This window comes from Trachymyrmex cornetzi, unplaced genomic scaffold (assembly GCF_001594075.2).
Source record: "Trachymyrmex cornetzi isolate Tcor2-1 unplaced genomic scaffold, Tcor1.1 scaffold156, whole genome shotgun sequence".
Classification (NCBI taxonomy): domain Eukaryota; kingdom Metazoa; phylum Arthropoda; class Insecta; order Hymenoptera; family Formicidae; genus Trachymyrmex; species Trachymyrmex cornetzi.
In genome coordinates this window covers 527750-553533 of record NW_017296157.1, presented here as the reverse complement: position 1 = coordinate 553533, position 25784 = coordinate 527750, and the positions used below count along the sequence as shown (strand labels likewise).

The following is a 25784-nucleotide window of genomic DNA, read 5'->3' as shown; positions in this document are numbered from 1 at the left end:
TTGATTGCAAATATTGTTATAAAAATATTTGCATTTTAATATGCAAGAAGTTTTTAATGTATCTTTGCCTAACTTCACAATACAAGATGATTGCAGTGAGTAAGTAGAAACCTTAAAGTAGAAAAAGATTTATACAGAATTTAAATAGGATATAAAAATTTCGAAACATCGTGTATAAAATGATTCTAATAATAATTACAACAGTCTTAATAAAAGCTGAGCATTAATTTCAATTGATTTAAAAAAGTTTCTTTTCTTTCTAAAAATTTACTCTCTCACTTTCAATAATCTTCCTATTTTCTAACGTCACGAGCAAGATGAAGAAGTGATCTTCAAGGGACATCGCTTTCACACGCATGTATATTGCGTGCGAATACAAATGCCTGTGCACTTCTTCATTAGACTGCTCGATAATTGCGCGTTCCATGCTCTGCACAGACCTTTTGTCAAATCGATAAACTCAATTTATTCATGATTGCCATGCCGCAACTTGCAATCCATTGCGCTATGCCCGACACACATGCATAAACGTCGTCTGTGCTGCATTCTATTCGCTGCTCCGGGGGACTGTGGTCCCGCGGCATTCATTGGGCTTCTCTATCAATCCTATTCAGCCATTGGGTTAATAGTCTTGATCTGCCATATTGTGCCTGCAATACGGAGTTGTCCCGCATTTCCTTTCACCAAGGAAGAGAAATTTCTTCAAAAATTTGATTTAACCATCGACTATTTGGTATTCAACTTTGAATATTATATATACATATATGTATATAATATTATATTTTAATATATATAATATGTATGTATATATGTACATATAAATATTTAAAGCTAAGATATTAGAAAAAGCTTATTTAAAAATAAGTAAAAGTACATATTATTTAATTGTAATCCTTGTGATTCTTAATTCTTAAAAACTCATAACTTTCAATCACTGAACGTTGATCTCTTGAAATCATTGACACCCCGATATTTTAATTAACGATTAATAAATAATTCTATTCTCGCTTGAAAAGAATGGAGAATTATGTGATATCCAATATATTAATCCGCGAACCTTTTTCTTCCTTGCACCGGCTGTTCTAGAACGGCGACGGCGATGGCGACAACGGAACTCGCAACGAAGCATAAACGGCGCCTACGTGGGCGCTCGTGTCGCGGCACCGCGTGATAGTTCGAGCAGGTAATTATTATTTAAGTGAAATACATGAGTGCGGGCAGGGTACTGGTTGTGAATGCCAATTAATAAGCCAACATGGCACGTATCCCGCCGGATTGCTGATCTATTTGTATCGGCAACCTACGTACGGCAATGGTAAAATCCAGTCACATATGCATGGACCAGGGTGCGAATTCGCCGAAGGGATATCACTATTTCTGGTACGTTACGGGCGAGACACGACACCACAAGGCCGTCGGGCGCGACATGGGTGAATTATGCCACATGGGGAAAAGAAGCCGACGCCTTTCAGAGTCGAACCAGGGAGAAAAGAGCTGCGGATAAAGTAAAGTTACGCCTGTAATGTAAGAATCCCAGGTGCTCTCTCGCGAATTTCTAATTAGCCAATGAGGAATTGATATTATCTTGCCACAGTTTGAATTGGCATCACATCATTATCCTTTTACTTACTTATTCTTGTGTTTTTATTAAATTATCTGTGCTTGCATTGTCAATGAGTCTAAATTCTGCGTGAAGACTAGAACATCAGATTCCAGTGCTCGTTTTTTTGATGATGTGTAGCCTAAGGACTATGGCATATAGAAAATCTTAATCAATAAGACATATAAACACAGTAAAGACATCGACACGTTGGATTTGCTACTACTTATGTTATCTCAAGATTTTTACTGTGATGACTAATTCATTTACTGCTCAAGTTTTTTCGTGCCATGATCCTAAATGCGGCCATTTAAATATAGCCACATATGGTATCTGCACAGAAATTCGGTATGAAATTCGTCTCGAGCATACTTTAGATATTTACACCATGGTCAAGTCTGCAAAACCGCAATCTTTCAATTGGAAAAGAATTTTCGTTAGAACGGAGGAGTTAAATCATAAGTATGATTGATCTTCCTATTAAAGATACGACGTGACCGCTGCATCACCTTTTTGTTATTCGCATACGATTTAAAATAATCCTCTTCCTCTTCTAAGAACGGAATTCTTCCAATGGAATTCTTTGAGTACTTAACTGCTACGTGGCTTTTCTTTTACGAGGTTTCGATCGGGAATGCGGTAGATCGCAATCGATTTTGTATCTCGTTGTTGTATCACGTGCAACGGGACTCGTACGAGACCCAATTTTACGGTAACGGCGCGGCTGGATATCGCGCCGGAGTTTTACAGGCGTCAATCAATGTCTTTCATATTTTCTTGTTAGAACATGGGTCCGTGTGCGAAGTAGGCGGGCAGTAAAGCGAACCCGATGTTACTGTCGTCGCATGACGCGTTGAAACACCTCGATCGCGGGAACGTAACGAGATATGAGTCGGTATTGTCATACGGGCTGTTTATTCCGAGAGTGGCGCATGTCGAGTTTTGCAATATAAATGCATTTAAATGCGACGCAGGTATAAACGACCCTCGTGTATCTACCTCCACAAAATTCGCAAATTAAGTTTGATTTACACCGCTCGCAAAATAAACTCACGCATCAGTCGTCGTGAGAAGCAATCATGTTATCTTCACTGAAGAAAAAGTAACAAGAAAAAAAAACTGTGAAGAGAGATTATACGAAATTAAATTCTCCGTAATATATTTTTTCTATGACAAAACTTTCTTTTTATCAGACGAAAATTTAAAACTCGTATATTATGCCGCGACATAATTGTGCAAAATTTCAATTATAAACGCTATGGCATATAAAGAAATCTAAAACGTTGATTTGGTTACCACGTGGATACGTTTTATTACGTAAGTTTTTCCGTGAGCCATAACCCTGAAGACTATTGCATATAAAAAAGATTTAAGCAGTAAAACGTAAACACAATATAAGGAAATTAACATGTGGCTACGTTACGACCTTATGATCTCTACTGTGATTGGCTAATTCGCTAATGTTTTTCTTAAGTTTCTTGTACGCTCTTATGCTCCTAAGATTATTCGTAACGCAAAAAATATGAATTCACTTTGCATTCAAACAGCGAATCCTTCTAACTTAATTTATCCGATTCAAAAAAGGAGTTTCATTCGTTGATCCAGTCCCACGGATAAGTAAGTCATGAGTAGTAAGTAGGTACGCTCCGTGCGACGTAAACGTTGTTTATTGGACGAATGATCACATTGAAACAGATTACTTCCTGCTCAGTGGACAAATACCCCTTTGGCCCCCTCCCTTTCACGTCGTGTGGACGAACGCGATAATGACTGCGCCATTGTGCCGTACTATATACGCGGATCCTCCTTGTTGCGCGACCGTAATTCGCGCCTCACGCCTTGAGAAAACTATGTGTAGCAGTTGCAACTCGTTGTCTCGTCATAATTGGCTCATTACGCGGCGCTAGAATGGACATGCGCTCTCTTGCGACGATTAACTTCGTGTGCGCCTGCCGAATCGATTTTCCTGTGTCCTCGTTTCACTCCGTCAATCCGATGTCCTATTTGAGGCCTCCCACGATACTAAAAAAAAAAATCTCGCTCTACCGTGGAATATTTAAATTTATACCACGTAATTTGGATCATGTAATAAACAAATCGAAATAAACGAGAATTTCGTGCCTGCTAAATATGCACGAGGCTTTATGCATTAATGAGAGGTATCGCAAAGTAAGTTAAAAATATGTGGGTAACGCAAACGAAAAATCTATTAATATGAAACATATGTAATTCGTTTTACTAATTTTGATTGTATAAATATCGGACGTCGTATTTCGTACCCCTTATCTCATAATTAATGTCTACATACAATCCATTCGCGTGCTATACTTGTAGACTATTAAGGTGCTGGTCGATCGACGAATCGAAATCGGGTTAATTCGACTTACGTACTTTCCAACGTATATACACACGCGATACAAGGATGCTGTGGACCAGTCTGTCGCATAAATCTCAACTCGATTCGACGAAATGCTAATTGCCGACGTATACACCGTCACGATAAAATCGCCCGCGTATCTGTAAACGTGCGGAACGCTCGAAATATTATGCGATAAATAACCGGATAATAAAGCGGTTTCCATTTTTAGCTCGTTCGTAAAATATCGACGTGATACTCGAGCCTAGTAATGTCAACCCCATCTCCGATAGAACGATTTTGTCCGTGGCACTTAATTTACATTACAGTCCGTGTTAATTAACGCAAGACTTTCACTCTTCCGTTTCGCAATATTCTTCAAACTGATCGATAAAACGGTGCACCATGACGAAGGGATGGAACTTGATCCGCGTAGCACTGCTTTCCGAAGATAATCTATGATCAGCCTTATCTTGTGATATATCTTACATAATATTACACTGTGAAATGATTACTTACATGAGATAATTGCTAATTGATATTAATAGAAATTATACGTGCGATGAAGGAAAATTATGTGATCAATGCGTGAAAATATAGCGAAAAGGCACCGTATTATTATTATATACCATATACATTAAACTGCACAATTGCGGCCAAGGCTCAAAGACTCATTATTAAAGATTGATACGATCGACCAAGACTTTGGATGAGATTAAACTTTAACTCAAGCGTGCAAATTGTCGAAGCTGTCGATCGAAAGTGCTTATTGTATCGAGATGCTTTGAAGCTGCATACAGTCATCAAACTTATACAGCAAGTTTATCACGTGCTTATCCTAGAAGATTTCAAAGATCTTCGAGGAATCGCAATCATTAACGATGCAAAGTTAACCTTTATTATTTTCCAAAATAAAGAGTCAATATTTATTCTAGAAAGTTGAAAGTATGTTGGTGAATTTTTAGAGATTTTTAAAATTATTTTGAAGAGGTGAAAAAACGAAGAGATTTGAAGTAACCCTTGATGGTATGGATGAGGCACCAAATTGTAAATGGTACGGTAAGGGTTAAATAATAATATCAGGAAGATACATCACTGTATAGAAATATCATTACGTACCTTGGGCACGTAGCATGAAACTGTTTGGAATAGATTCCGATCGGAATTATTCCGTTTTCTATAGAATAGAAATCTAAGGAATAATTGAACAGTTCCAATCGAAATTCATTCCAAACAGTTTCATAATACATGCCTAGGACGATACTAGAGAGGCGATTCGGAGATAAACGTTATTATTTACGACGGGGGCAGACGACCATGTTGCTGCACGCGTTCGCGCGTGTAAATCTCTTCTTTTTATCACGCGACTAGGAAAGGAAAACCCTTTCGACCATCATCAACGATACGCCGATCCATCGACATACCTCTCTATTACCTGTCAGCGCCGTCAGCGGCTGATTGTGAGAGACTGTTCGATAAGCTTCGGGATCGCGAGTGACGTCATGGTTGGTGCACACGGGAATTAAGTAGGAATGCAAATCGTGGCGCCGAGCGAGCGAGCGGAGTCGCGCCGCGATTAGGACAAACGACCGCGGTAAGAGCGAGTGCACGCACACACGCATGCATGCACTTGTGTTCACTCGCATACGCTTATAACGAAGCGCGAAGGGAACGTGCCAGAGGGAAGCTAGAAACGGCGAGTGAATGGGATTGAAGGGCAATTTGAGTTGGGGGTATGTCAAATAACTTCTTCTAACCGTTTAAATTTTTCTCAAGTATTTATACCTCATGTAACGATCTCTTTCTCATGTAAACGTACCATTTTAACGAGATAAATCTTTCAACTTATATTTATATATTTAATCTGTTTCATCCTTTCTTTCGTTGCCTCAAAATCCTTGGAAAGAATCAGTCTCGTCTCGGTTTTCCTACGCTCGCGTCATGTCAGATGCATTTTTCTCGTGAAATTCAGTCCTCGGAGAAGGCCTTCGCGTCGACTTGCACTTCGATGATATCTAACTCGGCTGCGAAATCCGTGGGCTGGCACGCATTTACAGCCCACGGTTACACATGTCGCCGGGCCCCGCGAATAGGACACGATATTCTCACTGATCAGAACGATTCGAGCGCACAAATGCGAGTTTCAACTGCTATCTAAATCGGGCGAACGTTATCAGTAATACTCAGCGAGCAATTCACCACACTCTTGGGACACCGCCCGCGCGCGAGAGAATACATGCATTTAAATTCAGTGAAAATTCGGCAATATATTACGCTACCGGGGAATATTTCATAGCCGTGCAGGGACATTTTATCATATCATACACAAGGAACGTGTACATGTGCTGAATATGTAACTTTCGAATATAAACTGCACGATATTTCATGAGTTATATTTTACATGAAGGTGTTTAATATCTTAGTAAATATTATTTTTAAATTACGATACTAACAGTGATTTATGATATGATTATTGTGAAAAGCGTAGGAGTTTAAGAACAACTATAATTTTTCTTGTCGATTGCTACTGGCTTACATAAAAAAAAAACATTTACCATTTCTAACACGTTAAAAAAATATGTTACTAGAGGGAAAGATTTATTAGACCTTATGTCGCATCAAAAAGTGGTTTACAAGATATCGTGTCACGATTGCGATGCGATATATGTAGGATAAACGAAACGTTAATTAAAAACAAGAATATCTGAACACGTAAGTGACATTAAGAAAAAAAAACAGGGTCCCCATCAGTAATATCGAATCACCACACTGATTGACCCACGATCATAATTTTAAACGAAATGGAATGGATGATTTTTAACATTTTCGACAACGAGCCGTCATGTAGCAAAAGATTGATTTCGGAGATGGTACACATTAAAAAGCAATCAAATGATTTGAACAAGCAAAGTGATACAGAATCCCTGCCTGATTCCTATCTTCCTATCTTACAAGCATTATCCCCTTCCTAATTTTTCCTACCCTTCTAATTTTTCTTCCCATCACCTCACGCTTTTTCACCTTCTAAAATTATGGCAGTAACATCAGTTTCCTTTCCTATTACTGTGTCATTGTGTAACATCATCTTGTAGAGAAAACTAATTTTATCAAGCGACAATCAATATAATGTACATCTGAGAAAATTTGTAAATCCACTGCAATCGTGTGAACTAAGAAAAAATATTTACGGTACGATTAATTTTGAGTTTAATATTGAGAATTAAATTTTAAAAAATTCAACTCTTTAATTGCTTTACGGTTTGTGCACAATTTCTTCACCTCTAGATTTTAGAACTTTATCCAAGAGATATCTTCCAGAATACAATGGAGATATCTCCTGGATAAAGTTATCTGCAACTTATCTGGAAGTGAAGAAATTGGGCATTAGTCCACAACATAAAACAGCATCGGTTTACTGAGACAAGTACATATGATGATGGATTTGTTATTTTCCAAACGACTGCAATGAGAGAATACATTTTTTATCAACTACAATATATAGTATACTGAAAACTGACGATGCCGCTGAAATGGAAACATATATGAAATGTTAATAATTTTAATTATGCGACGTGTGGATAACTAAAACGTTTTAAACATGCAAAAAAATTTTTATTCAATTTTTAATCATGCAACAAAATTTAGTCAATTTTTATATTTAAACTTTTAACTACTATGTAATCGATATGGTAACCTTTTTATTTTTATTTTTCTTTTCAATTGTGTAATTTTTATGTGTTACATTGAAGATGATCTGATGAAACGTCTGTATTTTAAATGTTTATAGCAATCAGATATTGAATATAGATTAATTATTAGCAATTATAAGAACTAGCTTTGACTTTTTCTCCTTTAACAGTTACAATTTTAATATTATCTATTATTTATTAAATAGTAGACAATATTTAAAAAATTACTATTAATCTTAAGCTCATATACTCTTTACTATTTTTATCTACTATTTAATAAATAATAGATTATATATATGCCTAAATATTACAGATCTAAAGGTATATGATACAAACGACAAAATAATCCGCTTGTTGAGAACCTCGTTATATATTTTATTCTTGAAAAAGTATTATATAGCCCTTTCCCATTATCTTGCTTATTTTGTGAAAGCTTCGGGAGAGGGTGGGAGGGATAATGTACACCGTACGGTATAATATTAAACTGCTCTTGTTCTTACGCAAGTTTGCTCTCTTCGGCCCGAAGGACAAGTACAAAATTGGACGTCCAGCTCGGCCGGAGAACTCGCTCGCGGGTCCAGGCTCCGGTACGGTAATCCTACCAATCGCAGACGTTCAATGTTTACCGAGTGCTCGCGGACAGGAGGTCGCGCCTCCTCCTCTTCCTCGTGAAGGAGTTAACAACAGCATCCGAGACGAGATCTCTCGCGATGCGAAACACGTCGGCGAAACACGAAGGTGCACCCGACGTGGCGCGACGCGGCGTGCTCGACGAGTTTCTTCAGGGATCGTGACGCGTCGTCGATTGACCGCGTGGAATAATAAATTCTATTGCTATATTTTTTTTATATACATATAAAGACAAAATGATTCGTACGACGAGAACGAGGCGGGTCCGTCCACGCTCGTGATTTCGAATCTATTATTTTGTCGCGTCGTAAACGTGAACGGCGTCGCAACTACCAGACCCGTCGTTATTTGTTCTCTTTGTCCACCGTGTGCCCTCGATTGCTCGATACCTCGTCTTCTTTGAAAGTCATTGAGCGCGAATATATTGAAGTTACACGGCCGTTTTTCCCGAAGAGAAAAAAGTGGACACCGAGATAAAGAACGGGACGATTTCTTCCGTCACGTTCACGAATCTCTATCCGAGGTAATCTCTGCACCGAAAAGATGGTAGAAAAAGCTAAATGACACACACGCACTCTTCCGTGCTGCTTTAATGATTAAATATTTTTCAAATACACGGATGTAACCGTTTATCGTTAAACGAGATCGGCCGCCGCTCCTTTCAACAATATAATTATGTTCTTTCTAGTGCTCCTTCCAACAATAAAATTCTATTCTTTCCAGTGCGCCGATACCCCGCAATACCTCTCTTTGTGATTAACGAAAGGATAATTAAGCTTGGTATGCCGCTACAAATCAGTTCCCAGCGAAAGAGTTGTAAATAAACGTTCCCTCTTGGGATTGTAGAGTGGAAAATTGGAATGTGAAAGCAAACATGTTTGTTTAGTTAATAAGTACATATTTTTGCAGAAAAAGACAATTTTGCTGAAATATCTACAAACTTAACTAGATACTGAAAATAATTTGTTAAAATATCAAAATATTTATGAAGAAAATTCAAACATGGTGGACAATTCTGAAAAAAATTTTCACAATTTTCAGAAACTAACTGAGAGTCCTAATTATTTTGATAGTTCAATAAAATTATTTCCTGATCTCTCTGTATATTTAGCTAAATTTTTAAATACCTCAGCAAAGTCGTCCTTTTTGTACGGTTTAATAAAAAGTATATTTTAAATATTCAAAATTGCAGAAATAAGACGATTTTATAAATGTCTTATTTCAAGAATTTCGGCTTATAATTTTTAACAAAATGTAAATAATTCGTTAGATCGCGGGCATAAATTCTTTCTTAGAGAACATGTTGCGAAATTACAAGCGCGTGCGAGCGTGGCAAGAATATCTCAATCTCGCTGAGAAAGTTACCGTTCAAGAACATCGCTATACATGTTTCCTTCAACACAAAATTGACTCGCGGAAGCTAGAGACCTATCTATTATGCATCAAAGGTTGTTCAGACGAACACTTTTACTCGATGCTCCAGGTGCAATGGAAGCAGTTCTTTGCCCGACGCGTCACGCGCTCGTAGAGTCCACATAGCTTCCAGCTGTGGAGTCCGCGGAGCGGACAAAGCGTAGTATCACAATTGATCAACGCAATCGAGCTAAATCGTAATATTTCACGCCCGTTTTTCCGTCGCGTTGCGTGCATTACATAAACATACGCACATTTCGCGCAGTGTAAGTGGAGATATATGGCCGACGGGGCTGTCGGCGGACAAGCGAGAGCTATTGCGTATACGCGCAGGACACGCTGGCGCCGTCTGTGACATTCTCCACTTTCCATCCCTGTGCCCTGTTCCCCTCGGTTCCCCATCGCCTTCCTTTTCCTACCACACAACCTTCCCAGACCACCTCGGAAACGTCGTGCTCGAAAAATCGCAACCTGTAATTATTATGCTCGAGTCGTGACGGAGTAACGTCTCTGTTATTCTGTTGCGCCTGTGTTTCTTCGCGAATCGGCAGAAACTGCCGCTTTTACCTCGCCCTAAATTTGGCGACTCGACTAAAGAAGCGAATCCAGACGTCGCAGTCGATTATATAGGCATAAAAAAACGCGACGAGATTCATAAATGCGACAAAAGTTGAGAAATACATGTTATTTTTTTTTATAGTATACACATTATTTTTAAAAATCATGTAATAAAGAGAAATCATAATAAGAGATACGTAAATGTATGATTTACACAAATTTTAAGAATGCATCACACAAACGTACTTTAGCTGCAAACAAGCGCGTGCAAATCCGAGCGATATAAATTTTACGCGACTCTCTAGAGAAAGAAAATATCGTATATCTTAATTTTATTGAAGTAGGGACACGATCTCAACCGCTATGGCTACCATCAGTTATCTTATAAATATTCATTCCTCATATCATCGATTATTCACAACCTCTGCGACGCGCGTATAATCAAAAGTATGTATAGTCCGTTATCAGAGATTTCTACGTCTCCAAGTGTAGTAATGTTCGCGTTCGCGTTGAATAATAAAAGGACGACATGTGCAGCGGTATGCAAAAAACGTCGTAGCTGCCGACGCGACGCGACGCGACGCGACGCGACGCACCAAAATCAGGTTCCGTAGGCGTAACGGTAGGCCGCTGCACTCGATCTCTCGAGCGACAACCTGCACCGGCGTGGCGGACACGTCGATCGACACGGCCCTATAAATAAGGCCGCTTATTTGCTACAAGATAAATCTCCCGGTAACGATTTGTCACGGCGTGGTGCGCGTGGCTGCACGAAAATCTTTCGACTTTCCGAATCGACAACGTGTCGGTGAAATCGTTTCGTCACTCTTGTCGAGAAGATCTTGCAGACAAGTCTGAATTAACGATGGAAATTAATTGATCGATCCAGAGATAAACGTTTGATTAATATATGTATTAATAATTTTTGCTCGAATAATTGTATCGTTTAATGACTTATTGATTGAAATTTCTAATTTAAGAAATTTAAAGGTAAAAATGCAAAGTTTAATTTAAAAAAAAAGTACAAAAATAAAAAAGATATTAATTAATATATTAATTGTTATATTTGTGTGTATAGAACGGAAGATTTTCTGATTTTCTTAAAGCTTTTTAAATATTTTAAAAAAAGGAGGTGCAGATAAAAGAAACTCAAATATTCTATGTACATTTAAAATACATTTAAAAATTAACCCTTCTGAAATTATATTTTTACCTTTCCCATCCAGCCTAAGTTTTTTTTTACTATTCTAGGGTTTCAAAAAATTCAGGATTACTTTTAAACATTTTAATTTACATTATCAAATAGTTTTTAACAAGATATTTTAAAAAGGGGACCAAGCACCGTTTTTTTTTATTTCGAAGAAATTTGAAAGTGAAATTTTGTTTATATCAAAAAAGACCCAGATTGCAGATGGAGAGTTAAATTAACCAATATTAAATATAAAGAAATAATCCAGAGATAAGCGTCGCAGATTCTAGACGCAGCAATTCGTTAAATCATGAAAGGAAAATATTCGAGTGAACGTTTCTCGCACAGTGTCGATATGAAAACGATAGATAGAGAGAACTGGTGATATGGAGAGTCAGGATAAGTTTCGCGTGCCTCGTACACTTCGAGCAACATCGTAAATATGATACGAGTACGTTGGCGGCGATGTATGAAATTCCTAACACCTGCGGCCGACTAGCGAGTAATCTCACGCGCGTAAACCCAAAAACTTTTATTTACCACTTTTATTTGCGCCATACATTCTGTTGTCGTCGTTCCGTCCGGACAAAATAAACTCACGCCACAGAAATATTTTCTCCCTATGATAAATCTCCTGGTGAGAAACCACTGAGCCATGAGTCGCGATGACACCGCGTGAGACTGTCATATAGTACACGATTCGTCAACTTCAAGACGAAAAGGCTTGGAAGCCGAATAAATAAATAAATAGAATATAGAGATTGAAGCGTGCACGTTATTTAGAAAGTTTGATAGAAATATGAACATGATGTATAATAGCAGTAATATATTCGCCATGATTCCAGCGAAAATAGAATATTAAAGCTAGCTTTTGTCATTTCTTTAGAGCTCAAGTTTCTAATACTCGAAACGATACTTATATATTTACAGGTAAACTTTAAATTTTTTCAATTTCTGGAAAAATAAAATTTTAAACTAATTAATTGAACCTAATTAATTATTAAAATTAGAGAAAACACTAGAATATCCTGTTTACAAATTTAAGCACGTTTTCGTACATTTTTTCGTGTTCGGCACTTTACTGGAAACCGCACGAACGCGATTACGAACGTGGGCAGCAGTTAATAACTGACATTCTATTAATAGAAAGCGTACGGGGGCGTATTCCCTTTTCTACGGACCGATCGATCGATCGATCGACCGATCGATCGTTCGATCGTTCATTCGTTCGTTCGTTCGTTCGTTCGTTCGTTTATTCGACCCAAGTCCAGCACTCCAAATCCCGCGACACCCGTATGTGCACGTATGTAAGATCGTATTTACTTCGCGTGGGTGGACCGCATTTTTCACGACCAGCATCGGTTGAACGTCGTACACAACGTTAACAACATCGATAACGCTAATTTTAGCTCCATTGATCAGCTCGAATGTCATCTTGCAATCCGACCGTGGCAGGTCGGTGATTATCTGAAATTTATGTTCTCTTCTGGTTCTCAGAAATTTCCTTACTTTTTAATACCTTTTAACGTTTAAATTTCAAATTAAAATTCGGGGTAACATTTCATTTGCATGCAGTTATAAATCATATTGTCATACCTCGCATGTTATATTTAAAAATAAGTAAAAATTTAAAAGAAAAAAAATCAACATTCTCAATTATAAAGCAAGCACTTCAAGTTTTACGTTCCGTTGTTTCTGTTCTCAGGTGTGACCACATATTAACCACTTAACTTATATTAACCACTTAATTTATTGTCAATCGCCGAGATATAGATAAGGTCAACCAATCTCGAGGAACTAGTCATCCAAGTATCTCGATATTTATTGATATCTCAGAACTAAGCTCAAGGGTATGGATTGGTAAACGTGATGTACTTCGAGGCACTAAAGTCTGAAATCGCACTATCAAGTTTCCCTTCGCGCGTTTCCTTGGACAAAGCTGTCTATTGAGATAATAATCGGTAATTATTCCCGTAACTGTTATTATTTCACTAACTGGAGCTTCTACGTAAACTGGTTCTCGATCGCTCGCAAAACGGCGAAATTACGTCGCCACCGTTTTCCGGTTCCATTCTCAGGTCATTCGTCGCTCATTATAAAGTTGTATATACAAATATTAGGGAGTTTTTGCAATACCGTTTATCTAGACACGGTGAACGCTAAGATCAGGTTATCTTCTTCTTAACAACTAATTAAGAAAAGAATAACATGACTTTAGCGTTCACCGTATCTGAATTCACGTTATTGCAAAAACTCCCTATTATCAATAACAGGCGTTAAGACGCTATTTCGTGAGACAAGTAATCGTCTACTTGATATGCGCGTCAGTCAACGTGCCTATTCTCTTTTTCTTCCGTTTTCTATTTCTCTATTTTTACATCGAATACATCAAGCGTTATTTCCTGCTTATAATGAGGCAGTGCTTATCGGCTAGAGAAAGTGTTGTAAAAAAGTTCCCAGTCACCCTAGAAGCGCCATTCGTCTCGCCTTTGCAAGATAGCCTATAATTTGTATATCACATATAAGTCGTTCCGAACATAGTTCCGTGCAAGAATGATTCGCCCTAACGCGTTGTAACGAGCGTGAGCGCGACCGGTGCGGCCACGGCACGGCGGACACGTTTCGTGCCCACACCATTTGATCTCACCGTGAGTAAATGAATCGCGCGAAATACGATTTGCCTAACCGAGAGCACGTACTGCACTGGCAATGATTTTCAGAAGCAATTTCGTCGTCGTAATTCCCTCTCGCCTTGCCGTAAAATCCGATATTCCACACGGAGCGTAATTTAATCAGATATAATAAGCTGCAGTAGGTATCGCAAAATCAGAGACGAAATTCATCTGTTATTTATCGATATTGCCTCGTGTGCTATTTTGTCAATTAAGATTCCAAATATAAGCTAAGGGATAAAACGTGTAGCGTTTCGAGGACCAAAAAAAATATTGTGAGTGCGAAAAATATTTCTACAGGAAAGATATTAAAAATATTTTTAGAAAGTAAACATTGTATAATTAGCAGTTTATTAAGAAAGAATAGAATAGATTGTATATTTCTTTAAATTATTTTAATTAAAATATAATGTGCAATAATTAAAATATATTATCTTAATAACGAACGAAAATAAAAAATTGTATTATTTGGATATGCACAAAAATATTTGTACAGTCGAGAAATTTAGCTTCTCTGTGATCATGAATACGGTTATTTTCGCAAAGTTCTCTTTTAATATTAGAGCAGAACGTAAATCGATCATATTTTTTTTAATTTGATTCTAAAGGAGGAATTAAATTACTCTTATAAAACGTTGATAAAACTGATTCTACGTGGAACAAATAAGCTATAAAATAATTAGAATATTCATTGTTAATAAATTGGTAATTAATGTTTATTTTCTACAAATAAGGCTTTTTTTAATAAAAAATCTGTTCGAATACTTTTTGTATTATATCATTATTTTGACTGTCACGCGACAATTTCGATGACTTGCAGAAATTTGTCGCGTCCCTAAAATAAACGTAAGGTTGTCGAATAGTAAAAAGGTGCGATAACACAGTTAAGTAAGAAGATTGCAAAATTCGTCGCAGCAATTAGTCCTGGCAATTTAAGCGGCATTGCGCGATCAGGCTTGTAATGCTTATGTGCATGAGTCGGCGATTCGGCTTTTTCGGTGCAGTCCTCGGTTAATGAGCGGCACGTAGGCGAGCGACCGACTTCGTAACGAAGCGCGGCCGTTCGCCGATGTAAAGAGCGACAACGAGAGACACGCCGTTATTTTTTTCCTCCCGTTCTTTCGGTGAATCACGTTGCAAGACGAGGAGATCAACCGAGCCGGCTCGTCTGGCGCAAGTCGTGAAAATGGATCGGCGCCTCGGGAAGACCGCCGTATGTCAGCCAATTTGGCGGACCGCCAGGACATCTCGCTGGAAACTGTCGCGAACGAAAGGAGCAAGCGTGTTTATCGTCTTCCACGGGTCTGTAACTGTCTGTGACGTCGCCAAAAAGCGTCACGTCGTCGTCCTATAATGCGCTCGTCTCGCGAAATCGTTTACCCCTTCGCCTTTATTTACATTCGCCACATTCGCTCAGCGTTTATTTCCAGTAGTCTTTGCGTGAAAGGATTGAATCGAAAGGTTCTTCAACTCGAGTTTTATACCTTAAAGGAAATCCGATTTTTCGTATTTATTGACATATTTACAAAATGTATCATTGTAAATGCAATAAATTTCGTTATCGTTTTTTCGCAATATTTTAAAATATGTAGAATTGACTATGTGCTCCTTTCTAATTTTCATTAATGAAAGATAATTTTGATTTTTGAAAAGAAGATAATGTATATTCTTATAAAATGTTGGTGAAATTGATCCTAAGTGAAGCAGATAAGCTTTGAAATAATTAGAATATTCTGATCACTGGAAGACGATTGTGAGATTCAATTTTGTTGTTACAAGTTTCAAACTCATTTAGAACAACATAGAAATCGACTGCAGGCACCATTAGTTTTTGATATGTTAATCTGAAGTGTGAAATCGTGATTATTGTGCCAAAATGTGACACTCACATGCATGATTGAACTTTTTTTTTCATGAGTGAGAGATAATATTTACCAAAGCCAGTAGGTCGAGAATATTTTCTCATTAAATTCTGATCTCAAAACGAAACGCTTTCTAAAACTCGTTATTATCGAAAAGACTATTGGCTATCCGATAGTGATATTTATCGGATTAAAGACTACATCGTTGTTCCAACATCTACAATACTCGTAACAGTTTCGATTTCATCACGAAAGGTTGGATTTCCAGCGAGTTCGTTAGCAATTTTTTAGTATTACATCGAAACGTGCAATTTCAAGAGCGTGCATTTTACAAATTATTTTGACCTTATTTTTCTAATTTATCTTCGAATATTAAATAAGACTAGATGTCTCTTTATTTAAATTAAACATCATTTCTAATAATACATAGTCGATTTAATTTTGTACAATTTTTCGAATTTCTGTGTATTTTATCAGATTATATTAATATATTCACATTATTTATATTCAATCAAGATAGCCGAAGAGTAACTTTGTACAAGTATTTATGTAATTTTTTAAATTAAGTGACGTTAATATAGCAACAGTTGTCCTGGAAACGAGAGGATTAACTCGATAATTGAAGACAAGCTTGCAGCACGAAAATACGTACCGTGCTCCGACAACGACTTGCTGTCGCGCCACGTCGAAAAGCAGCTGAGAATAAGTCGTGACCCCCTCTTGTCGAAACATACTGGTCTCCGTTAAATCTGCAACACATAACGAGACACGAATTATCCAAGTGAGCTCGAAAACATTGTAGGAAAATGTTGTAAAGATTTTATTAAAAATATCTCAACTTTACACAAATGTTCCTCAAATTTTTCGATCATATTAAAATCATTAATCTAAACATTCCATATCCTTCATTCTCTCCTTTAAATAAAATATTTTTCCGGCAAAAATCAAGAAATTTAAGGGGACTAGATATTATGAACAACTACAATAGTGTGCCTGTATAACCATAGACTTTCGATCCTCAACCTGGGAGGTGAGAAACCGGTACACGACAGGTGCGAAAAGTCGGCGCGAGGTGTCATAATTACCGAATCGAGCGTGTCGAAAGCGCTTTCTTTTTCCTCTCATATGCTTATCGGCAGCAACTCGTAATTCAACCTAGGATAATACGACCTAGACACGGAATTTTTCTTAGAAGTCCCTTCAGGTATTGGTAAAATTCAGCATCGACAGCACGAAATGTCAATAATTAGACCGGAAGAAATCGCGTGACAGCAATAATCGTGTATCATTTTGTTAAGTTATTTAATTATTTTTACACTGAAAAAAAGGATTGGCTGCTGCAGCAAATTAGATGACATGAATATGGTATAGCATTTTTAATTGGTTGCAACAGTCAATTTTTGATTGAGTTTAGAGATGTAAACAACGGAAAAATATCAGAATTTTAGGATAAAAAATTCGGAAATTAATAGTTTTTTTCCTTCGACTTTGACAGTTTTTTATTCGGATATTTTTTTTAGGTCATTTATGTTCGCATTGCTTGACATCCTCCAAAATTTTTGCACTTAAAGTGATATGATTAGAAAAATAGATTCGGGCGTTGAAAAAAAAGAAAGCACAGATGCTGAGTGCAAAGAGTGCAAGCAACGCAAACAGACTCTTAACCTATTATCATCAACTTATCAAGAATTGCAACAGCCAATAATACATATTTCCGCTTCGATATAAAATTATAAAGACAAAAATATTAAAAAATATCGAAGTAAAAAAAATTAATTCTATTTCTTCTTCTACATCTTTAACATGAATTCTAAGATTTTTCATGAATTTTACGTAATTTGGTCAAAAATACCGTTTTTTACTTGATACTTTTTTCCGAAGTAAAAAATATCGTTTTTTTACATCTCTAGCTGGATTGGCCTCTTGAAATCCTATACTGACATTGCGGATAGGCTAATGCAACAAAAAATTGGCTGTAGCAACGAAAAATTGGTTGCTACAGCCAATTAAAAATGCTATGCCATATTTTACCATCTAATTTGCTGCAGCAGCCAATCTTTTTTTTTCAGTGTCGATATGTTCGTTAGAAAATTCATTTATTTAATCCTCTAATTGGTACCAATTCTATATCTCGCGTATGTGTAATAAATTTTTAATAATATACTATCCCAAAATAAAAGTAGAGTGAATGGATATATTACTTTTTTCGCGATTATATTCCGACTACAATAGCAGAGGTAACGAATGCGTCGCATGAAAGCCGAATAACAGAAGACGTATATTTTTTAAAAAGTAGACATTGTCAAGCACGTGCAAAGAAGAATCTTCGAAACGGGGACCACCCTGCACGACGACAACTGGCAGCTCGTAGAGATTTACCGCGATTCACCTTTATATTTTTTTTTCGTTAGTACTGTTCGAGTCGAGGAAGAGGCGATTTTACGTTCGCGATGTCACGCCATAATATTCTATACACGCCTCACATATTCACAAACGCACAAGCACACACACATTCAAGTACGTGCACTATCGAGGCATCACGATCGACTTACAAGACTGCCTCGTAAAGCAGGCTTCGATCTTCATGCCGAAGAGAAGAGAGGTAAAGGGCAAAGCAAAAATATGGAGGATGCTGAGAGAAGGAAGAGTCGCGAAGAACATACCAGACGTTCTTCCTTTGCTTAACGATCCCAAAGGATTCTACCTCTTGCCAACAGTTTGCTTCCTTGTTTTCTTAACGTCTCCATGTCTTCCTCGTCCTCTCTTGGACGCGTCTTTAGCTCTCTGCTCACGTTATTTTCGTTTATACTGGCCACACCCTACGTGTTTATTTTTACAAAAGTAATTTTACAATCAGCTTTTTAAGATGTGTGTAAGTAATATGAAATGTAATGGACTTTATAGGAATTTTCATTTCAACTCAACTACAATTTCTTGTTGTTATTTCTAATAAATTTTTCGTTAAGTAAGACAAAATTGGCGTTTCATTTTGGAAGCTTGAAATTTAATATTTTGAAAATATTTTAAACCAAAGATAATTCCTAAGATAGATTAACATCGCTGTGCTATTTCAGACGTCATAATTTTCCGCTGTTACTCATTCAGCCGTTAAATAAAACGATGCTCCTAGTCGGTATCACTGCGTTACGGAGAAATGGGTGTTGGAAGATATCAATTGTTCGACGCGCATCATTTACGACGAGTACCGAGGCTTTCAATCTTTCAGGAGCAACTTGCACGACCCCCGAGACTTGCTAGCTGGCGCAGGTAGCTCTCACTCCACTTTATCAATTTTCCGTCGCGCTCTGGCGGGGATAATAGGCTTCAGGACGAAATTGCATCGTTGCGAGGACGGAGCGCGTTGGTTGTGCCGGCCGCGTTTACCTTGTACTACCTCTTGAGATATCGCATACTACCTTAAAGTGATCCTGCGTACGTCCCGCCACGCTACCGCGGATGCGGACCACCGGGCCGGCTATGTTAATACGGATAATTGCGTTACGCGAACCCCCTTTTCCTGCCTCCTTCGCCACCGCAATCGCGCACCACGTGTGCGGGCAGGGACGCAATTCGTCATATATAATTTCGTTCCATGACAACGTGCGAGTAAAACTGCCATATGTTTAATTATTATTAATGTATAAATCAAAAAATTAAGGGCGATTTAAAAGCGGTAATTGATGTAAAATTCTTAATTTGTAAATAAAAAGATTAAATTAAGATTAATAAATTTGAAAGTTACAATCAATGTAAAAATTATTGTCCATTGCATGAATGTAAATATAAAAATATAAAACAGGAAATGTTTCCTTTGAAAAATATTTTCGTTTTTTTTTTATACGTATAGTGATAAAATATATCGTGCTGTGTATAAAAAGATGTAGCAGAAAGAGTCACATCTTTAATTGAGGTTATGAAGGGTTCAGCATTAACAAAATTAGCAAAAATGTATTAAGTAACGTCCTTACTGAACGTATATATATGTCTTAAAGTCGTTGAAGCAAAAGCAAAAGAAGTGAAAGAAGCTTCACTAATAAGTTGAAACATGGAACGAGGCCGAAGAATGAGATTAACGCACTTGGCCGACTTGGACTTTATAATTACCATTGAATATTCTGCTCCTGGAATACTTTTCTGTGAATAATAATTAAAACTTACGCATCGCTAATGAAGGTCGTAAAAACTAATTGCGCCGATCACCACGTCTTATACGATTCATTTAATTCTGCGTCCCGACGGGCGAATTTAAATGTCGGTGTTCGATACCTCGTGCCGTAGAGCACGTGCTGTTCCGAAGAAGCCAAGGCGCTAATTCCAGGTCTGCGGAAGATCTCCCGACAGACAGATTACGCGAAGAATACAAGTTACGCAAAATGGCAGGGCTACGGCGATAAATCGGGTGGATCTGATAAGACTCTTTGCGATATAGGAACGAGAAGATGCGTGCCTGCACGCCACACGCACACGCGCTCGCGAACGCTCGCGAACGCTGTCGGTGGGCGGCAGGGAAAAGTCTTTGCACATAACTTTTACCAAGTGTGCCCGTAAGCGTACGCAATTTCGTGCATGCTCGATGCATCTAATTACTCACTCGGTCAGAGATCAAAGACGAGTCACGCGCGTATTAACGTAGAGTACGTTAGAGTACGCCGACTTCAAAGGATGAGATAATATCGTTCTTCAGGATGCTCGTCGTACAAGAGACTACACGTATCGCACTCTACTTTAATAAGTTTCTGTGTTCTTACTCGCTGTCGACATTCTGTACTGCTTTTTGTAGCGTAGCAGTCCAAATAGACCCGTCTGTTTCATATTTAAATCGAATCGAATCCACATGAGATCGAGCACGTTGGCGACGAACTTGGGTGGTCGGTGAGAGCTTGAACAACTTGAGAAACGAGTGCATAACTGTTAAAATATCCAGTGAGGTTTGCTGATATGAAGAATGTTAATTTTAATCGGTCTTTTCGCAGTCTTTATCGGTATGTAATCTCTTAATTGAGCTTGCAGTCACTCGCTCGCTCGGTTCTGTCTGTCTGGCCGTCTAAACTGTTATTTGGCTCCGATACACGGCTTGCGTCAGCTGATCTTTTTATGAAACGTGATGATGCACAGCTCTGGACAAATCGATTACGCTTGCCACGTAATGACCCGAGAAGATTAGATAAAGAAAAAAGACTCGTGAGAGCAACAATGTAAAGCGCACACTATATATATATATTTTTAGTATTCTACAATGAAAATAACATACGATGAATATTATTAGCATTTCCTATCTATGGAATATCACGTATCTATTTCTCGTCACGAGCTATTGCGAGTTAGAAAAGATGTTTAGACTAAATAGAAAATAGACGGAACATTTTCCGCAAAATGCTTCATTATATTCTAAGGAAATATAGTATAGACATCAAATTAATAATACCTTTCTATTATTATATAATAAAATTCACTATATATATATATATATAGGGTGTCCCAGATTTAAATGGCCAAACTTCGAGATCGTAGAGAATCGATAAATTAAGAAAAATAATCCTTTAATTTATATAGAGATATGTTCGTTTTTGCTTCGTTTTAGAAAAAAATCGCTAAAAACAAAACATAATTTTCAGAATATTATTGCTTTCACAATGAAATATTATTGTTTTCGTGTATGATTTTAGCGACAATGCTTCAAAAGAGTGCCGGATTAACGAATTGTTACGTTAACCAGATCAGTGTTCGGCTGCAATACGAGCTGCTCGTACAAAATGCAATGCATGCGTTGCTGAAAAAGATCAACTTTTTGAACAATATCTGCATTAAGCAAGTGAATAAATAAGTGTAAATGAATAATGATTCGAACGACAAATATTTTGATTGATATGCTTGTATCGTTTCTACATATTATAATGATAGACATATTTTTCGAAAAAAACCGCGGAAACTTATTTACACGTCTAATGATTATACATATACGCATATAGGAAATATGTGACGTCTTATATTAGATATAAGGCGAGGGGCACAAAAGATGTTGCTGTAATTAATATTAAAATATACAAAATAAAGCCTCGCGCATAAAGCGGTACGATTAAAAGCATTCCCTTATAAATCCCATTAGTTTCAACGAATTCTCTTAAATAGGATTGTGTGTATATCGGGATCCCCGCCGAAAGCTTAACAAAATTTATGATACCGGCAGGATTATAACACACGCCAGTCATACACCGATCCGCCGATCCCCTTCGCAAGGGACAATTTGGCTGACATGGATGGATCGCGAAGAAGATAACTCCTTTATAATGAATCTTGTAATTTTAATTAATCTTCTTAAACGATATTCTGAAGATAATACTGTATTGGGAAACTTCGAAAATATAGAGCGCTTTAAAGAGTTAATAGCTGATCCACTGATTTTCTCCTTCATGTAGAACAATATGGACGCAGGCGAGGTAGGTGGATCGTTGCATCGCAAGGAATCTTCGATTACGTTCAGCAAATTGTTTATTTTGCAACTATTGGAAGAATTATCCCCCTCCATGAATTCAAGGGTACTTTAGAATTACAATTTTTTTAATTTTTTGAAAATTAAGGGTAAGGGTATATAATGAAAATTTTTTTATTAGTACTAAAGTTCTCTTGAAACCATTCAACTTTTATTCAGAACATTTATTTTCTATCTTTTACAGTTTCGACGAAATCCGCTTCGAAAGAAAAAAACCGATTTTTTTTCAAAGGAGTGTTTCCCTAAAACTGTAATTTTAATGAATTATTCTACTCGGACACAATGTTTCAGAATTTTCTGAATTTTCGGGTTACCTAGTGTCCCTTGTTTTCAGTTAAACCATTCATTACTTTTCAGTTACTTTTGTGGTTACGTCATAACCACAAGCTTCTGTTATACGTTATTTAAATTCGAAATTAGAAAATTGCGAAATTTTTCTAACAGTGTATAATAATACTCTCTCATCATTTTAATTTAGAATTAAATTCTAAATCTTTCAAGATTGATGGTTTTTGATAGTTTTATTACAAAATAAGCATAGGCTACCAAATAATTTTTTTAAAAGTTGATAACACTGACATATTTTACACATGCCGTACTTAACTTTTCACAGTGTTTAGCAGTGTAACTGTCACAATTGGAACCCTGGTAAAAAAAGTTGACAGAGAACGATGGAAAAATCTTATCGTTTTGAGAATATGGAATCTAATTCGTGAATTCATTAATTTGAATCAAATCTTAGAACTCTTATATAACCCGACACAAATCTTACATAACCCGATAAAATATGATAGTATTTATACACATTTTATCAGTCTAACGTTCGCCAAGTCAACAACAGAAAACGATATAAGCTTATAGAAAATGATACAAATTGATAGAAATCCTATCATTCTCAATCGTTCTTTATTAACCTTTTTTTTACCAGGAAATACTTTGTGTTGAACTTTGTGTTGAATAAGGAATAACAATTTTAATCTATCAGAAACTGTATATTTCTGATTTCTGATAAGTTGAAATCTTTATTCCTTATTCCCTATTCCTTTTATTATATCTACATCATAACTTATTAACACTGCCATCTGTGTTGAAAACAGTCACATTGTATTAAACGCGGCCATCATCGCGTGTGGATTATCAAATCACCACACGGTGCGAGCACAATGCCGTACGTTTCCCAATTGTCCAGTGTCCACGTGCGCGAACGTTTAGCCGCACTTGGTTGCAGCCACGTGGGTGGCTCGACTTTGTACGGCGATAATCCGCGTCAATTTTCCCTTTTAGCTCTTTCTCCATTGTCGCACTTTTTTTTCCTTGGATATTCGCGAAATTGCTCTCTGCAAATAAGGATACGTCAATGATCTGCTCTCACCCGGTCTTGCATAATATATACTTTCGTGTGTGCAACCGTACGTCTTGAGCTCTCCCTGCGTCTTTCTTCGCCGTTAGCCGCCTCTTCTCTTCGACTTCGCGGAATCTTTTTTTTTGTCCCTCTCGTGTTCACGCCGATGGAGAAATACGTGGGTGGTTCACGGGCAACCGATAATTTTCGAAATTGGCCGCGGGGAAGCAGCGAAATGTGAAATCGCACGTGAGTCGTCGTAGCTGTAAGCTCGACCATACGAGCGATTTCGCGAGTAAAGCGTGTCGTGAAAAAAAGGAGCGACGATCAATGAGAAAAAAGAAGACAAAGGAGAGGAAAAGAGAGAGATGGAAGAGAGCAGTTTTCGGTTACTTTCTCTCAGGAGCAAGAGAAAATATTTTTCTTGTTAAAATCTTTCTTAATAGCAATGCGGCTGCAATCACGATGTCGATATGAAAATTCTATGCAAATAACGAACGATCACGAAGTCCGGCGTGTATGGCGGCTGCACGTAACGCCGCGTACACTCCATTTAGCTGCGAACGAGCTGCGAGCAGTTTTACGATCATCTGTAATAAATTAGATGATTAACGAAGCGAGGTGCTGAAATTTACGACCGCCGCGCGCCGGTCGCACTCGTAAAAATCGGCCGATATCGCGCCACCATCGTCACCGTCGTTGGATCCCGAGAACCCAGAAAATCGCCGTCGGCTGTAATGCGTCGATCCAGAATCCAGATGCATCCGATTTACCTTGCTTAACTATAGGGTGGGTATACGTACCTCCGGTGATATTGCGCCTATTACTTATGTAAGTTCTAATTATCGAAGCGCGATATTATGCACCGATGCTACACGATACAAGTGTAGGCGACCGATAAGAAAACGCGTTTCTCAAAGAAAAGGCCATCGTACGCCGATAAGTGAACGCGTGTATCAACGTATGCACGTCTTGCACTTATCTCCGCTGAAAGATAAACGTCTGCCTTAATCGCGCGCAGATAAGACGCGGCAGTGTTTACTTGAGCGTTCGCTCTTTACGCGTCTTTCCGTTTACAACGCTACGTCTTTTCATGAGAGACTCGTTTCGTTGTGTCTTATCTCCACTTCTCAAAAGAGTGACGAATTACTGACCGTGCTCGCTGCGAGTTAATGTCACTGCTGTACGGGATGTCTCTGTCATGTAATGAACTCTTTGTTTTCTAAGTAAAATTTTATTTTTCTCAAAATTAGGGTTAAACGAATCGTTTGAGTATTTCCCACAACCACCCAACGTGCGATTTATACACGTAAACCTTATCAGGGATTATGTCAAAATATATGAAGAAATATATTATTACTTTTAGTTTAAATCACATCTTTTAGTGTTTAATAAAAAATTTTTTTATAAATTTTATACGAATATCTGATTACACGTGTTTTAAAACAATATTTTTTAAGGATAAATCTACATCCGATTTTTTGAAGCTTGACACACATATATAGAATACCAAAATAACAATTAAAAAACAGTATATATTAATTCTTAAAAAATACTGCTTTAAATATGTATAAAATGAGATATTTGTGTAAAATAAAAAAAATGTTTTTAATTGGAAGACTCAATTTAAACTAAAATTAATGACAAATTTCTTTATATGTATACTTCGACATAAAAGATAATTGTAAAAAATTTGAGAAAAATCGGCGTCTAACGATTTACTTATTATTAAAATATGGTGAATATTCAGGACAATAAGAAGTGCAAGGTGAATTACAGCTGAATCTATAATGCTTCGAAAAATGCCTGAAATTTTCTATGCACGCCACGTGTACATGCGGAGTACATTTCACTACGTCCAATATCCGGGATAATCGTATCACGTTTGAATTTCCCGTCCGTCCAATATGATTCAATTTCCGGCAGTCAGGAAAGCGAATTGTAAGATTGCCCTCGTAGAGAGAGAGAGGGGGGAGGGGGGGG

The 25784-nt window shown here is 37.5% G+C and overlaps 1 protein-coding gene across 4 annotated transcripts in view; it reads right to left on the bottom strand.

The window, feature by feature from the left end:
• Positions 1-25784, bottom strand: part of Sema5c (Semaphorin 5c) — a 121614-nt gene that overhangs the window by 11606 nt on the left and 84224 nt on the right. For all 4 annotated transcript variants that reach the window (XM_018503385.1, XM_018503383.1, XM_018503384.1 and 1 more), the window contains one exon: positions 16622-16718. In XM_018503385.1, the coding sequence (XP_018358887.1) occupies positions 16622-16718 (97 nt within the window). The remainder of the gene's footprint in view (positions 1-16621; positions 16719-25784) is intronic.